Source organism: Channa argus, chromosome 16 (genome assembly GCF_033026475.1).
Source record: "Channa argus isolate prfri chromosome 16, Channa argus male v1.0, whole genome shotgun sequence".
Taxonomy (NCBI): domain Eukaryota; kingdom Metazoa; phylum Chordata; class Actinopteri; order Anabantiformes; family Channidae; genus Channa; species Channa argus.
In genome coordinates this window covers 22,549,860-22,566,204 of record NC_090212.1, presented here as the reverse complement: position 1 = coordinate 22,566,204, position 16,345 = coordinate 22,549,860, and the positions used below count along the sequence as shown (strand labels likewise).

At 41.7% G+C, this 16,345-nt stretch overlaps 1 protein-coding gene and 1 pseudogene across 5 annotated transcripts; one reads left to right on the top strand and one right to left on the bottom strand.

Annotated features, from left to right (window-relative positions):
- Positions 1-1,988: 1,988 nt before the first annotated feature.
- Positions 1,989-9,293, bottom strand: zgc:109986 (uncharacterized protein LOC553566 homolog). Of its 5 annotated transcripts, XM_067479201.1 has the most exons (9): positions 9,154-9,293; positions 6,623-6,801; positions 5,880-6,055; positions 5,516-5,654; positions 5,308-5,429; positions 4,099-4,209; positions 3,049-3,155; positions 2,815-2,905; positions 1,989-2,644 (listed from the first exon to the last, which is right to left on the bottom strand). In XM_067479201.1, exons 2-9 carry the CDS (start codon positions 6,717-6,719, stop codon positions 2,528-2,530), a joined length of 960 nt encoding a protein of 319 aa, XP_067335302.1. In that variant the 5' UTR covers positions 6,720-6,801; positions 9,154-9,293; the 3' UTR covers positions 1,989-2,527. The 5 variants fall into 5 exon arrangements, with proteins under 5 accessions (XP_067335302.1, XP_067335301.1, XP_067335303.1 ...); XM_067479200.1 differs by lacking the exon at positions 9,154-9,293 and having other exon boundaries at positions 6,623-6,871; XM_067479202.1 differs by lacking the exon at positions 9,154-9,293 and having other exon boundaries at positions 1,989-2,641; positions 6,623-6,871.
- Positions 9,161-11,702, top strand: LOC137101168 (nuclear factor 7, ovary-like; annotated as a pseudogene).
- Positions 11,703-16,345: the final 4,643 nt, after the last annotated feature.

Below are 16,345 nucleotides of genomic sequence, written 5' to 3'. Positions count from 1 at the left end.
TAAGGTGTCAGTATAATTTTCCTGTTGTCTATATTGTTAAGTATTCTGTACAGGACTCTGAGTAAAAGAATATTTTTGATGATGTTTTGATCATAATAGAAGCTTTTTTTGTGATCATCAAATTAGGAGATGATGAGTCCACACAGACATTCACAGTTTGTTCTGTCTGAACCTCAAATTGTGAGTGATGTTAAGGACAAGCACGGAATCCTCAGATGTCCATAACTGCAACCAGGGAATATCTGGGGTTTAAAAATGAAAAACTACATCAGCTGTTAACAAGTAGCTACTGGATATGTTTAGCTCCACTTGTCACAGTTGATATCAAAGCTTTGTATCTTAAAAGTTTTTCCTGTGATATAACTGCAGGATTCCTAAACTGTTAAGTGATGCTCTCAGATAAATGTAGAAGAGTAAGGAGTACAGTACTTCCCCTACTTCCCACTTACCTCTCCAATACTGCAGATGAATACTACCAACTATATTCAACAATTCAGTTACGACATATTGTTAAAGACTAACATAAAATTGAATTTCACAAACTTCCTAAGTTTATAATCAGCTCCATCTAAAGTAGGATAGTATTTCTGTTCTGTGATGGTATGTTTAAACTGCTCAGCATTTGTGGTTTTAAATTAATTTACTGATGAAATAACAAACCAGTCAAAATAAGTAGTTATCCGTTTAACCATTAAGTTTCCTACTAAAAAAACGTCAAAAGAACAATTACATCAGATAAAATACTAACAACGTCAATTGTAGGCTCTTAGAATCCTCACTACATCATCAAATTTCTTTTGTCAGATAGACAGTCCAGAACTACAACAGTGAGTTAAGTGGCCTGTTTTAGTGAGACACGGTAACTCAGACACGTAACAGAAACTTTAAGGTCCTCTCAAGACGCTAACTTTTTCAGATGTTGTGATGTTCCTGAACACACCTTAACAGTGGAGTAGGAGGAAGAGGCTTCGCTGTCCTCCGCAGCACCGATTGGTCAGCTGCCCTGCCGCTCCACAGCTCTCAGCCAGTGGTTGGCCAGGAAACGGGCCCGCTATGTGTTGCGAGTGAAGCTGAACCGCGACGGCGAAGCGGGGGCGGTGACGTCAGAACAGTGAAAGACAGGAAGCGTTGACGAGTCTTTTTTGTTGGGTTTTTTTTTTTTTTGCGTTGAGTGTTGACGCAGGGTGTGTAATAGCAGGAGGTGATATCATCAGCGAAGAGTCAATAAGAATGCACAATAAGCTGCTATTTAATATTTTTATTTACTCTAATCCTGATCGTTTGTTTCTTTGAACTCAGACCGAGATTTATTTGTGAATCAATGGGTCAACTTTGATGAATCCGTTGAACATTTGTGTCTTTATGTCTCTCTGACTGAGAGCTGGGGCAAAAACAGAATTTCTAAATGACAACCTGTTGATTTGGGGGAAAAAAATCACATGTATTTTTTTCAGTGTTTCCCTCACTGATATTTTAATAGTACATAGTACATTTTAATAGTTTCATAGTACATCTATACTGTGTACGACCACTAAAAACGGAGAAGTCTACAAAGAAATGGAGTTAAGTCTATTTCTTTAAAGGCTACTGCCTACTATTGTAATTTATGGTTTTAAAGGTTTATTCCCACTATGTCACTGGTTTCCTATTTTATTTTAATCTAATTTATTTGTCTTTATTAAGCTTCATTGATCAGGCTTTTATCTTTTGGTTGTTTTTTTAGGTCTATTAATGTCCTTTGCTCTGGCATATAATAATCGTTTTAGTCGAATGTGAACCACCTGTATGATTAAAGTGTAACTGTCAAGCATCTGGTGGAGGCAGGTTCTTCGGTTTAACTGGAGAGTTAATTAAAAAATTAATTTAAACCCTGACAAGACAAACCCTGAAGGGTACAAACTTTTTTCATAGAGTAAAATATAATAAAAATTATCCAAAACTATAAAACAGAAAAAAGAAAAAAAATGTATTTCAAGTGAAAACCGACATCAAAGCATCAAATATTTATTAAAACCTGAGAATTTGACTTCTTGCTGTTTTTTTATTAATAAAATAAAGGAACACACGTTTTAATGACAACAGCATGACAAGTGCAACAACAAAGGAACCAAGATACTGACTGGATGGTTTCAGAGTTCTGAGCTGGAATCTAAAAACTGTAGTCCAAACCAGTTCAGACCACATCCATATGAGCCCAGAGCAGTTCAGAGTCAAAGCAGTTCAATGCACTTTCAGATCAGGCCAGACAATTAAGAAAATGTCCAAATCAGTCCGGCTCAAATAAGTCCAGTCCAGACCACAAGCCCAAAGCATCAGAGAAATTGGGACTAGTTGAGAATCAAACAGATGAAGTTCAGACTAGCTCAAATTAATCTAGACTAATTCAAACCAGATCTTAAATCTGGCTGATTGAAGTCAATCCAGAGCAATGCAGACCAACACAAACCCGTTCAACCTAGTCCAGACCAGTTCAAGAATCAGACTAGTTCTGAACAGTGTGAAGCAGCACAAACCAGTCCAGACAAGTTCATATGACCCGGTACAGGTGGATCTGTCTGAGACTGTCTGTGTCTGTGTCTCTCCCCAGGTAAACGTCATAGTCCACAGGCAGTTCCTCCACCCACCCGGGCTGCAGTGCCTCCTGCTGGACACAGTTCGATCATATCATTAAACAGGAACCTTTAAACGACCAGAGAGCTGATGCTCCCAGTTCCTCCAGAAAAAACCTGGTTCATCTTTCTTATTTTCAGTGCCTAAACTCAAAACTGTGTTGACTAACAAACTTCAGTAATTGTGTGTACAGGTGGGTTTTACCTGCAGAGCGTTCAGACTCTCCTGTAGACTGGGAACCGTCACCAATAGAGCTCCTCGCTTCCTGAAGTTCTGCGTGATGAACCTCCACGCTCTGAACACACACAAAATGTGTGTATTTCTGTGTTCTTTCTGTACTGACTGAATTTAATATTTGTGTATCTTTCTGTGTTTTTTATATATTTGAGTATTTCTATTGTATTTCTGCATACATACTTGGAATCTGTATGTCCTTACCTCAGCTGCTCGCTGGGCTCCATGAAGAACTCAAACACGTTGTTCATGATCAGAACATCAGCATTCTGCAGCAGAACGTCCTGCGTGCAGATGTCAGCATGAAGAACCTGCAGGGGAACAGGCTCTACTTATCAGAAACAGCTTATTTGAGTTCTACTCTCTTTACACAGATTGTGATGTCACAGCCTGGTGGGTAAACCTTTCACAAACACTGATCCTTATTGATCTGTGTTTTAACTTGACAGATCAGTTAAGTGGTTAGTAGTTGGAACAGTGTTTTGGCTGAAGCAGAGTTGCAACATTAAGAACTAGAATGTAGGCAATACAGTTACAATAAAACTAAATAAATCTGAGTGAAAACCAGCAGAATGGAGCTGTATGAGGCAACACGATTTTTTTCTGTGTTGTTCTGCTTTTTTTGTTCTCTGGTCGCTGTGTCTTGAAAGGTTAGGTAAATGAAGAAGTGTAGGTACCAATGATGTCATCAGTGACGTCACATAACTGCCTTTAAATGTCTGTTGCATAGTCTGGTGTCAGAGAAACAATGTTTTGTTACAGCTAATGGTGCTACAAGGTAGTAGTGGGAAGTTGCGCATGTAGCTTCTTCCGCATCTTCCTATCCACTTAAATCTCTTAAAAAAAAAAAATCCTTTCTGCTCTTTCTCGCACTTGCATCTCGTGAACTAATAACACTTCTCTGATAGGACTTTGCTTTGATGTTTTGTCCTTGACTTAGATTTTTGCTGCCTTGTATCTCACTTGTAAGTCGCTTTGGATAAAAGCGTCTGCTAAATGACTAAATGTAAATGTAAATGTAGCTGTGGAGGTACGCGGAGAAACGGGTTTGTGGACTTATCATCTTAACATTTTCTGTGGAAATACTTTGTTATGAGCTCAATTGTGGAACATGGAATTCAATAACAGTTGGGTGTTTGTCATACAACGATGTCTGGACTGGATCATTTTTGGACCACCCAACACCTGTAAGCCTGTCTCTATAAAAGCATTAGGAAATGACTGATGAATTCTGTGGGCCATTCAGAAACGAACCTGAACTCTGTCATTAAGTCTGAATCTGAGCAACACATCGTTCTGCAGCTGAACAAATTCCTCACTGAGCTCCACACCGATCAGCTGAGAGGCCGAGCTGTACACGTAGCCCTGAACACACATTAACACACAGACACACAAAAATACAGTCAACAATTCAAATTCCTTTTGTTCTGTGATTCCATTCTATAATTTTATTCATGTTCATGTGTCTTTGTAGATTTAGAGAAAGCGTATGAGAGGGTGCAGAGAGAGGAGCTGTGGTATTGTATGAGGACGTCTGGAGTGGCAGAGAAGTGTGTTAGAGTGGTGCAGGACATGTATGAGAGCTGTAAGACAGTGGTGAGGTGCTGTAGGTGTGACAGAGGAGTTCAAGGTGGAGGTGGGTCTGCATCAAGGATCAAGGCTCTGAGCCCCTTCTTGTTTGCTCTGGAGATGGACAGACTGACAGATGGGGTTAGCAGGGAGCAGGTGGAGGAAAATCTACAGAGGTGGAGGTCTGCTCTGGAAAATAGAGGAATGAAGCTTAAGACAGAATACATGTGAATGAGAGGGACCCAGGTGGAATGGTGAGGTTACAGGGAGCAGAGGTGAGAAAGTTGCAGGACTTTAAGTACTTAGGGTCAATGGTTCACAGCAACAGAGAGTGTGGAAAAGAGGTAAAGAGGCGAGTGCAAGCAGGTTGGAACGGGTGGAGAAAAGTGTCACAAAGAGGAGATTTATGGATGTAGTGAGAGAGGACATGAAGTTAGTTGGTGTGAGTGAAGAGGATGCAGAGGACAGGGTTAGATGGAGGCACATGATTCGCTGTGGAGACCCCTGAAAGGGAACAGCCGAAAAGAAAAGAAGAAGTAAGAAGAATTATATTCATGTTCATCATAAGTTTGATCCCTTCTGTTTTATTTTCTGGATGACTGTGCCCTGTGGGGGTGCTGCAGGTCTCTGTTTCACATTAATGTGCTGTTGCTCTGTTTAATCAAATGAGTCATGTCACTCTGTGATAATCATTATTGTGGAACAATCACATCCATCTTTTATATAAATGTTTTTCAACTCAGATTTTGGTTGAACATGTGAGTTAAACTGAAGGAACTGTTGGTGTCCTCTGCTGGGTGTGTGTGTGTGTGTGTGTGTGTGTGTGTGTGTGTGTGTGTGTGTGTGTGTGTGTGTGTGTGTGTGTGTGTGTGTGTGTGTGTGATGACCTCTGACCCCATACAGAACAGCTCCCAGTCTGGAACCAACGTCCACCAGCATCCGACCACTCAGGTCTGGGAGGACGTTGTGGAACAGAAACTGAAGCTCTGACACAGAGAAAGAGTGAGAGATGAAGTCTGCAGGAGGAGAAGAAGCAAACTGTGAGCACGTCTCCAAACAAAATGAAAGTAAAGCACACAATAACACACTGGTTGGTTCCCACCCAGAGGTGCAGTCCTGGAGGATCCACAGCTCAGGCAGTAGGTCCGGCTCATGGTTCCCTCCTCACACAGAGCATCCACCTGCTCGTCATCATACAGGAAACTGTCCACATGGACTGTCGGCCGCGTGCACTGCTGCATCTGAAATGCATACCTTCATCTTTATTATCATTGTCATCACCATCATCATCAAAAAAAAAACTGCTGACCAAATCTTTTTGGAGCAGCTGGGTCATACATTGCTCCTGACAGCACACTTTTCCCTTACAGAACACAATAAAATGTTGTAGTAGTTTTTATTAACAGTGTGCAGTCTGCTGTAGTACTGGTTGGCAGTATTCCTATAAGCAGAAATCCCTACAGCACCTTGTGGTGTGCAGCAGTCTCAGAGGCCAACATGGCATCCAGAGGCAGGCGGGCTCTCAGGTCGTCAGCAATGCTCTGCAGCATCACCGTTCTGTTGTCCAGCTGCAGGTCGTCCAGCTCGTCTGCAGGAGACGCACACACAGGCTTCTGGGTAACGTAGTCCGAGTAACTCACCACTGTATTCAGGTGTATCATTGTTGAGGTGAATAAAGTACACAATACTCAAGTTGACAAGCAAGTACTTCCCTTAAAAAGTACTCCATGACAAGAAGTACCACATTAAAAATGTGTATTCAAGGAGCGTAAAATGTACTTGAAGTCCAAAAGCATGAGTACTGCAGTAAAAGTAAAGTATTTGACCCCATTTAGCCTCATAAATAAAGTTTCAGCAAAAAAATAAATAAATGTAAACTGCAAACAAATTTTCGTTTGAAACATTTTTAGTGATGAATAAAAACCTGACGACAAAGGTCGGTTTTAGAGACATTTGTCGTCAGAAGCAGCAGCACATAAAGGTGGAGCTGATTTTTTTTATTTTCATGTACTGACTGATACTTCATTCATTCACAGTACTACATCAGTAGGTTTGGTTTCAGTGGATTCTGCTTTAACAACCATGAAGCTGTGAGATACACGGAGTGGAAGAAAAAGTAAAGTACCTTCCACTCCAACAAACCCACTGACGCTGATGCTTCAGTAAAACTGGACTCTGGATCAGACCATGTGTGAGGTGAGTTGTTCACCTGAGTTCCGGATCCAGTGGAGCAGCTTCGGGAGCTCGGGCGGACTCACTCGGCTAAGCAGTTGCTTCAGCTCTAGCTTCGCCTCAGAAAGATTCATGTTGACTCGCAGACGGCAGCAGAATCCGCTACGCAGCTCCCGGAAACGTGTCTGAGGTTTAAGGTGGACCCTGAGACCGGACCTATATTTGACCCAACAGCAGGTTCAAACATTAAAAAACCTGTCACAGTGATGTCACTTATTACAATCTGACCTAAGCACATGAGTAAGTGTCAAAAGACGTTTATATTATTAAAACAATTAAATGTACACTGACTTTTTTCCTCTAAATATCAGACGACCTTAAGAGACGTGTTTTTTTTTCTAAAAACTTTATTGACTACAAAAATATGAATTAATCTGTAAACTATTGTAGTTCCACTTTGAAGACAGAGAATCAGTAGAATCAGCCACATGCAGAGGCAGGAGCGTTCCACAGTCTGGGAGCCACAGACTAAAAAGAAGGATCCCCCCGATTTTTAAAATAGGTTTTAGGGACCACGATTTTGACCTGATGACCTCAATGGTCTAGAGGAGCCATAAGGGGTCAACGGGTCCGAAATGTACTCAGGAGCATTGCCATGAAGGACTCTATAAGTGAGCACCAGGATTTTAAAATCAGTTCTATATTTGATTGGTAACCAGTGAGGAGAATATAAAACCGGTGTGATGTGGGATCCTCTGCTGGTTCCTGTTAAAAGCCTCGCTGCTGAGTTCTAAACAATCTGAAAGCGATTTATAACACGTTTGCAGACAAGTGAGTTAATAGTCCAAATGAGATGAGAAAAAGCATGTATGATCATCTCTAAGTCTAAGCCTCATTTTAGAAATATTCTGTAATTGATAAAAATAGTTTTTGACTATCTGTACTGAATGTTGATCTAAGGACATAGATTGATCAAATACAACAACAAGGTTCTTGAGGCTCGACTGAACAGAGGAGCCTAAAGAACCAAGGCGTTGCCTGATCTGCAGAATTTTCTTATCTGAGGCAACAATCAAAGTTTTTGTCTTTTTTGGATTTAGTTGAAGGTAGTTACTGCCCAACCACTCCCTATTACAAGACAAACATTCCAACAAGCTAGACAACAAGTGAAACTCAGACTCCCAGAAAGAGCAATACAGCTGAATATCATCAGCATATAAGCGATAAGCACATGCTTAAAACACTGAATTATCTGAGCAAGAGTTGTCATATAACATAAAAACAGCAAGGGACCTAAACCTGATCCCTGTGGTACTCCACATGAAAGAGGGATAGTGTCCGACATGATCTGGTTTATCGCAACAGAAAAAGTTAATGTTGTTGAGGAAGCTGGTGATGGAGGTGTATACAGAGAGATGGGTTTGGACCATAGGATTTCTGAAAGGGTGTGATAAACACTGAACTCCACAAACAAAAGCCGTGCATGTGTTGAGGGCTGTTGAGGTGGTCTGGGATGTAAAGGGGACTCACGTTAACTGCATCATCTACTGTAGGCATAATGCAGGGGGTCCAGCAGGGGCCCTGTGATGGCGTTCAGGTGGTTCAACTTTAGTTGTTCAAAGGATTTCAAGACCACAGATGCCAGAGCGAATGGCCTGTAGCTACTTGGTCCTGTAATGGAAGCTTGGAGTTGTATCTTTCAATCCTGATGTAGGATTTCTTAGTGTCACTTAGTTTATCTAAGTTTTCAGCTGCAGCTTCAAAACACTCCAGTCTGTGCAGCCATTGCTCCATCTCCTCACAGTTGCAACTACAGGCTTTAGAGATTTTAGTTTTTCCTTGTGGATCAGGAGGTGATAAATCATGAAGTGACCTGAGTGACCCAAAGCTGCTCTGTTCCGAATAGTCGTGACTCAGACTTGTTTTCCTAAAGTCTCCAAATATGATGAAAATGTAGTCTGGGTGTTTGTGTTTTAAGCTAGTTATATAGTCAGATAATTGCGGCAGTGCAGTCATTTAATATGCACAAAGCTTAGAAGATAAGATGATTTAGAATTTCTATCTGTAATAAAACCAATGTGGCAATGTGCCACACAAAGACATAAAAACAGCTTTTATAAAACCAATTTTCTCAAAATCAGTTTATCATCTATAATATTTTTAATGTTTGCCAACAATGTTTCAGTACTTCAAAAATGAAACTTAGGCTGTGTTATTGTTGGTGCAGCACCATTTAGCAAAACAAATGTGACAAAGCTCCACCCCTCACCTGACTCACCTGAGACAAAACAAGAAGCGGCTATTTTTTCTCTGACACTAAAGAGACACCACCTAACAACCAGATGCTCAGATTCACTTCAGACCAAACCAACAACTTCCTATGACTGAGTCCAGCTACAGGAGAGAAAAGAGGAAAACTACAACACTGCTGCTTCAACCTGCTGACACCACACACTGAAGGTGAGTTTGACTAAATGTGACTCAAAGTGAAAGTAATGTTAGTGAAGTCAGTAAAGGAGGGAGGAGAGTCATGGCTGACTGTACTTTGTGTCGGCTGTGTTCACTCACAGACTAAATGGCTTTCAGACCTTCAGAGAGTCTCTGCAGTCTGCATTCGGAGAAACTCAAACTCTTCTGTCTGGACCATCAGCAGCTAGTGTGTCTGGTCTGCAGAGATTCAGAAAAACACATCAACCACAGGTTCAGACCCATTGATGAAGCTGCATTGTATCACAGAGAGAAGCTGCAGAGATGCCTGAAGGACTTGCAGGACAAACTGGAGCTCTGTAAAAATGTTAAAGGGAAATTTGATCAAACAGCAGAACACATTAAGATCCAGGCCCGACACACAGAGAAGAAGATTCAGGAGCAGTTTAAGAAGCTTCACCAGTTTCTACAGGAGGAAGAGGAAGCCAGGATGGCTGCACTGAGGGAGGAAGAGGAGCAGAAGAGTCAGAGGATGAAGGAGAAGATGGAGGCTCTAAGCAGAGAGATAGCAGCTCTTTCAGACACAGTCAGAGACACAGAGGACGAGCTGAGAGCTGAAGACGTCTCATTCCTGCACAACTACAAGGCTGCATTGGACACAGTCCAGCAGCGCCTCCTGCTGGAGGATCCACAGCTCTCCTCAGGAGCTCTGATAGACCAGGCCAAACACCTGGGCAACCTGAGCTTCAACATCTGGAACAAGATGAAGGACGTGGTCTCCTACACTCCTGTGGTTCTGGATCCAAACACTGCTCATCAAAAACTGATCCTGTCTGAAGATCTGACCAGTGTGACATATGGAGACAAACAGCAGCTTCCTGACAATCCAGAGAGGTTTGATTTTCGCTGGTCTGTCCTGGGCTCTGAGGGTTTTAACTCAGGCACTCATAGCTGGGACATCGAGGTTGGAGACAGTATGGACTGGGAACTGGGTGCGTTGGCAAAGTCTGTGAAGAGGAAGGGACACATACAATCTGGTTTATGGACAATATGGTTTGATGATTGGTAAATATGCAGCATGGTCACCACCAGCTCTAGAAACTGTTCTCCCAATACAGAAGAAGTTCCAGAGGATCAAAGTAATTCTGGACTGGAACAGACGAAAGCTGTGTTTCTTTGATCATGATACTAACACACACATACACACCTTTACACACACTTTCACTGAGATGATGTTTCCATATGGAATATGGAATAACCTCCCAGTGAGGATTTTACCAGTGAAAGTCTCTGTGACAGTGGGATAGAGCAGTTAGAGATAAACACAGGTGGTGGAAGAACACACATGAAAAAAAAGTGCAAGCTAGGGCGTGGTCATAGCCACAGCCACAACTCCACATTACTTATTTATTATCATAATACAGGTAAACATAAACTAATTGTGCACAACTATGTTGGCCTATTCTTTGTGGTGCACTTTATTCATGTTCTATATGCATGTATGCTGCAACAAGAGTGCCGACTAGCTTTAGCAAGAGAGATCATATTTCACCTTTACTAGCTTCTCTCCATTGACTTCCCATAAAATGTAGAATATAATTTAAAACCCTGCTTCTTACATATAAAGCTCTGAACGGTCAGGCTCCATCATATGTAAAAGACCTCATAGTTCCACAGACCACTTCAATCTCAGAATGCAGGCCTACTTGTGGTTCCCAGAATTTCCAAAGGTAGAATGGGAGGCAGAGCCTTTAGCTATCAAGCTCCTCTCCTGTGGAATCAGCTCCCAGTTCAGATTCGGAAAGCAGACACCATCTCTACTTTTAAGTCTAGGCTTAAAACCTTCTTATATATATATATATATATAAACCTATAACCTAGTTAGTTATAGTTATGCTGCCCCCCCCCCCAATGCACTTAGCTATGCAATGCACTTAACCCTCTCTCCACTCCTCTCATCCAACATTTATTTGTCACCATTGTATGACATTCAAGCATCCAAGCAGCAAGAGGGAGGGGGGCTGTTTGATAAACCGTTGGACTCTGGTTCTTAAGGACTACAGCACAATCCGGCGTACTGTAATCCTGCACCCGATCCTCGCAACTAGAATGAAGCTCCAGCTGTTTGCTGTGACCGGGGCCACCCTGTCTGAGTGGTGAGAGTCTGTTTATTGACATCTCTATGATGTGATGAAGCTTAAAATCAAACATAACACAAGCTGCTATCAGACCTCAAACGCTTAACATTAATCTTTGTGTTTCTAATTCTATGTATTTTTTGCCATTTTGTGCCCATTATTTGAGTGTAGACTGAATAGAGAGACAGGAAAACGGGGCAGAGAGAGAGAGAGAGGGGTGTGACATGAAACCAGGGTCCACCGTTCAGGTGTCAAACGGGGGAGATTATGATTACAGAGTCCGTGTCCTTAACCACTACCAGGCAACTATAAGACACCCCCTCTTCATGTAAATCTAACCAACATTTAACACTGCAGGTACAACGGCTGGACTCTCAGACTAGAGAGAAACTTTCTGAGCCGGTTCATCCCTAACATGCAGCCTCTACCCTACATGTCTGCTACTGCCACCACCAGCTCCACCTCTGCAGCCTCTGCCTCTCCGGCAGTTTCCTCCACCGCTACAGCCTTCACCCCTCACCCCATGCCTTGCACCACCGCCAGGCAGCAGATCCTGAGGGAGGAGCAGCAGTCCCTGGCCATGGAGATGGATGAACTCCTCAGAGAGCCTAGGAAGAGACACTTTCAACCCCAGACTTCAGCAACCTCCCCTTCTGAGGCAGCAGCTTCCAACTCTGCAGCCTTCACTTCTCTAGCAGTTGCCCCCAACTATCCAGCAGCCTCCACCTCTGCACCCGTGGCCTCCAACTCTCCAGCAGCTACCTTCACCCCTCACCATGTGCCTCGTACTACCGCCTGGCAGCGGAGGCTTAGGGAGAGGCAGCGTCAGCTGGCCATGGAGGGGGGGTGAACCCCTAAGACAGCCCAGGAAGAACTTCACCCACTTCCTGTGTCGTTGCTGTGGCCAACCAAAGACCAAGCAGTTTGGTCACAGCCGCTTCAGAGGAGAACACTTCTGCTCCACTGCAAAGGGCTGCTCGGTGGAGGAGTGGCTGACAGAGAAGAGGAAGCAGCATTCAAAGAGTGAGTCTGCTCTACACCATCACATCTGTTTTAGTGTGGAAGTGTTTGTGTTCAGGTGTTTTGACATGTGTTTGTGATTTATTCCCTGCAGAGTAAATCCAAACTGTTCAGCTGGTGAGTTGTTGGATTTAAAAACATATTGCACAATATACTATTTTAAGTACATTTCTCATGTCATTTTTTGTTTTCTTGCATTTCATTGTGAAGCACCTTGTTCACTTAGTTTGAAAGAGTACTGTACAAATAAATATTATCAGTCCTTTAACAAACTGTAGAATCACCCTTTTATTTTCTTTAAGTGTTTTTAACATAGTAAATATATTTTAGTTTCAATGTACAATCTAAAGTTCACTGAAAAATATCATACTTTGTAGTTAAAGCTGCTGCTTCCCTACACCTGAGGTGAAAGCTTTTATAGTGATTTCATTACGTTTCAGAGTTTTCTACTCGTTGTTTGACCACTGGACTGTGTGTCTATGAATAAAGCTGTTGTGGGGATGTTTGTTCCTATTGTAGCTCTGCAGAAACCTTGCTCCTTTGCATGATTTACTGTTTGAACCTGTGGACACCTCCTCCTGGTTTAAGAAACAGGCAATATTACAATTGTGTCAACAGTGAGATAAAACATGTTTCTCTGAAAATACCGAACTACAACACTGACAGGCTTATTCAGTGTTCTTAACATGTATTATGTTAATATTACAACAAACTAGAGATTTACACACATGTCACATGGTGAAGCACTGTATTTTGACATGAATAGCAATTGACATAATGTGTCTTATTTCTTAACATAATAATCATGTATGTATTGCTGCAATGATATCTCAGTAGGAGCTGGATAAATGTTTTACAGCAGCTTTTTCATTTAAACACTTCAAATGATACAGAAAGTTTGACTTTAAAGTTGTGTATCCTCATGTCCCTCCCTAAAGCAGCAGTATTGATTAAACAGCAAACTGACATTTTCCCTCACAGTAAATGGTAGAACACCAGACTGTGTAATCCAACAGAGAGAACATTATGATTATATACAGTAAAATATAATAAGAGTACTCTAAACATTGTTAAAGCAATTTTCCTTCTTGGAAGAATTGTAGACAGAAATCACCGTGATGAACCATCTCAGTTTAATACATGCGGGCATGGAGAAGAACACATGGATGTTGAGTGTTGTTTCTCCCTTGTGTCTCTCAAACCCCTTCTATTTATACTTAAACCGAAGAAAGGAACCACCCTCACAAAACATACATGAAGAAACCAGGTGCAGGCAGTTGACAATCATCACTCTTGTCCCTTTGGTTATCTGAAGATGTCAGTTGAGAACCAATAAAACCCTTTTATTGCACCTTCTTGTAGATCTTGTGACCCCAGGACTCACTGTCTACTACATTGTTTTGGGCCTTATAACAACAAAGTGCCTACTGTGATCTTAAGCAGTCCTCTAAACACGACACACCCTGTGACTTCTTGTCCTCTTTGTGACCTCATCAATAAGCCCATCTTGGTTGACTATTTGCCAATTATCTAACCATATGACTAAATTTACTTTATTCCCCCACAACATCAGCACAACGTAGGGCTTAATAGATGTCACATTGATCCTTGAAACCAGGTCTGGCCTGACTCTCCTGGAGGGTCCTCCGGTCCTGCTCCTCCCTATTCTTCCTTCTCCACTGTCATCCTGGATGGAGGGCATGAGCCGGTTTGTGGGGCAGCAGGAGGCACAGAGGAGGTAAAGGTGGAGGGGGACTGATGATACACATTTGGGATGGAAGGAGGCTTTGTGTGGACTTGTCAATTTTGTAATAAGACAAACGGTCAGACAGTTATAAGCGTTTAACTAATGAGGTCCCACTTGGTTTTCTCCAGATTTCACTGATTACTCTGTCATTTGTACATGTAACAAGGGTTCTGATAAGCTTTTAAGAGCACATGGGCAGGACAAAACTGCAGGCTGCAGAAAGGAGCAGTTTGTCCTTGGGATTGATTACAAAGTGTCCTGTAGAAGTCTAAATAAGTCACTTTCCATGGCATAATTTTTAAATCTACTCAGTTCATGCTGTGAAAAAGAGCTCTGCTGTGTCTCTTCACTGCATAGTCTGCTCCAACACAGGTAAAATCGGAGTCATGCTTCCAAAACTAGTCAGAATTATTTAAATCTACTGATATTCCTGCATGTGACCTAGTAAACTAGTGGGTAAGTGGGGTTTTTCTACTTAACTGCATGGACACGCAAGTCATTATGTACCTTGTTTAGGCTCTGTCTCTCTGTCACGGGGAGGCCATTCTGTAAACACAGTACAATAAGGTGACAGAAATAAGCACCGCATGGCACAAGCAGCTTAAAGATGCTGTAAAATAGCAGAACTTAGTTAGGATCCAACCTGAATGAAGAACAATTTCCTCATTAAATGAGTCATTTCAGTCTCCTTCATGTTTTCTGTTCAGCGTAATATGAATCAAATTCAAACGTCTAGTAGGTTGAAGAGGTCGACTGGTTTGAGTAGCAGCATAATGTTAACAACCTGAAGTCAACTTGAATTCATAGAAACGTCTTTGTCAATATGCTAAATGGACAGAGAAAAAGACATAAATCTGTTTACACATGAATGTTTTATTTTCCAGTATCTGATTCTTCCTGGACTACTTGATGTCTTCACATAATGAATAAATGATGAAGTACTCAGTCTGCTCTGCCTCTTACTTGAACCCATCTGTTTCTCCACAGACACTAGACAGCATGTTTCACTGTGGCCTTGGTAAATTGGTTTCAATCATGGATTTAGCTTTAGTTAGCGACAGGTATCTGATCTGATGTTTGACCAAAGTAATAAAATGATAAAAATAAATAATAATAAAAATAATAATAAAAATAATAATAATAAAAATAAAATGGTTGTTTACCTAACCAGCTGATAATAAAGTGCCAAATGAATGAAAGAAGTGTAAATATTCCAATTAGTTTGAATCTAACCAAAGTAATATGACAATGACTAATAGTATGTCAAATGCAGAATGCACAAAAATCTCTTTTGCTTTGCAGAAGATTTAATAAGAGAAGTTCTTGTAGCATGTTGGCGCCAAGGCTCCTCTTCTCTTTCAGACCAGTTCTGCTTTGGAAAAAACTCTTACCCAAGGTACAGACGAGGCAGGAGGACAAAAACATTTGAAAGCAAGATATTAGAGGTGCAACGATAAAGTGCAGCTGTTTCTGTTAGACAGCTCTGTGGAGCAGAGCCCACATTTTACCTACAAATAAAATGAAAAGTTGAAAGGTCAAAATGATCCCAGACTGGAGAAAATGTCCCTTTTCTCGATGGTTTCATAAATATGTGCATAATAATGAAACAAAAACTAATTCAAACAGCAACAAACAAAGTCTCCTCCTCCTCCTTTGAGCTTCCTGATAAACCCACTTTGGTGCCTCACGACACAGCAGCTTTGTCACGTGATTCTTCTCAACGCGACAGTTCAGGGTTTCGCTCTTTGTGATTGATACACACGCAGACGCTTCACTACTGTTTAACCATCACTCGTCTGGTTTAAAACAGAGATTAAAGAGGCTCTAAATGTCACACATGACAACGGAGAAAACAGAGGAAGAAAACAACGGGAACATTGACTCAATATGAGCTGATGTTTGAGTGAACCTGAGACTGAGATGACACAGTCACACCTGGAGGAAAACTGCTACAATGTGATAAATTAACAAACTCACTGAACTTTATTACGGATACAAATACACGGTCCAGGATAATAACACCGTCACACAAAATACAAACAGCTTTAAAAAGACATTTTATATTTTCACAGTTGACATTAAGCAGATTTAACTTGGTCCGACCAGCTCACAGCAGGAACAGAGACTGGCGGACATCAGCTGCAGCCGCGCTCACAGTCATGGTGTCAACGCAAACTCCACCCGCTGGCTTTGAACCCCAGGAACCTTACAGAACAACCCACAGGACTGAACAGAGTTCCCACAAGTCTCGGTGACCCCTCCCCTGCGATTGCATAGTTCTACGTCACTCCGTAATCACGATTACATGTAATGTAATGAAATGTGACGCCATGTTGAAACCGCTATGCTGCTCTTTTTCCTTCTAGAAGGCCTCTGCTTCGGTTTTGGGTTCTGAGTAGTTCAGGGAATAAACAGTAACTTCTGCTCT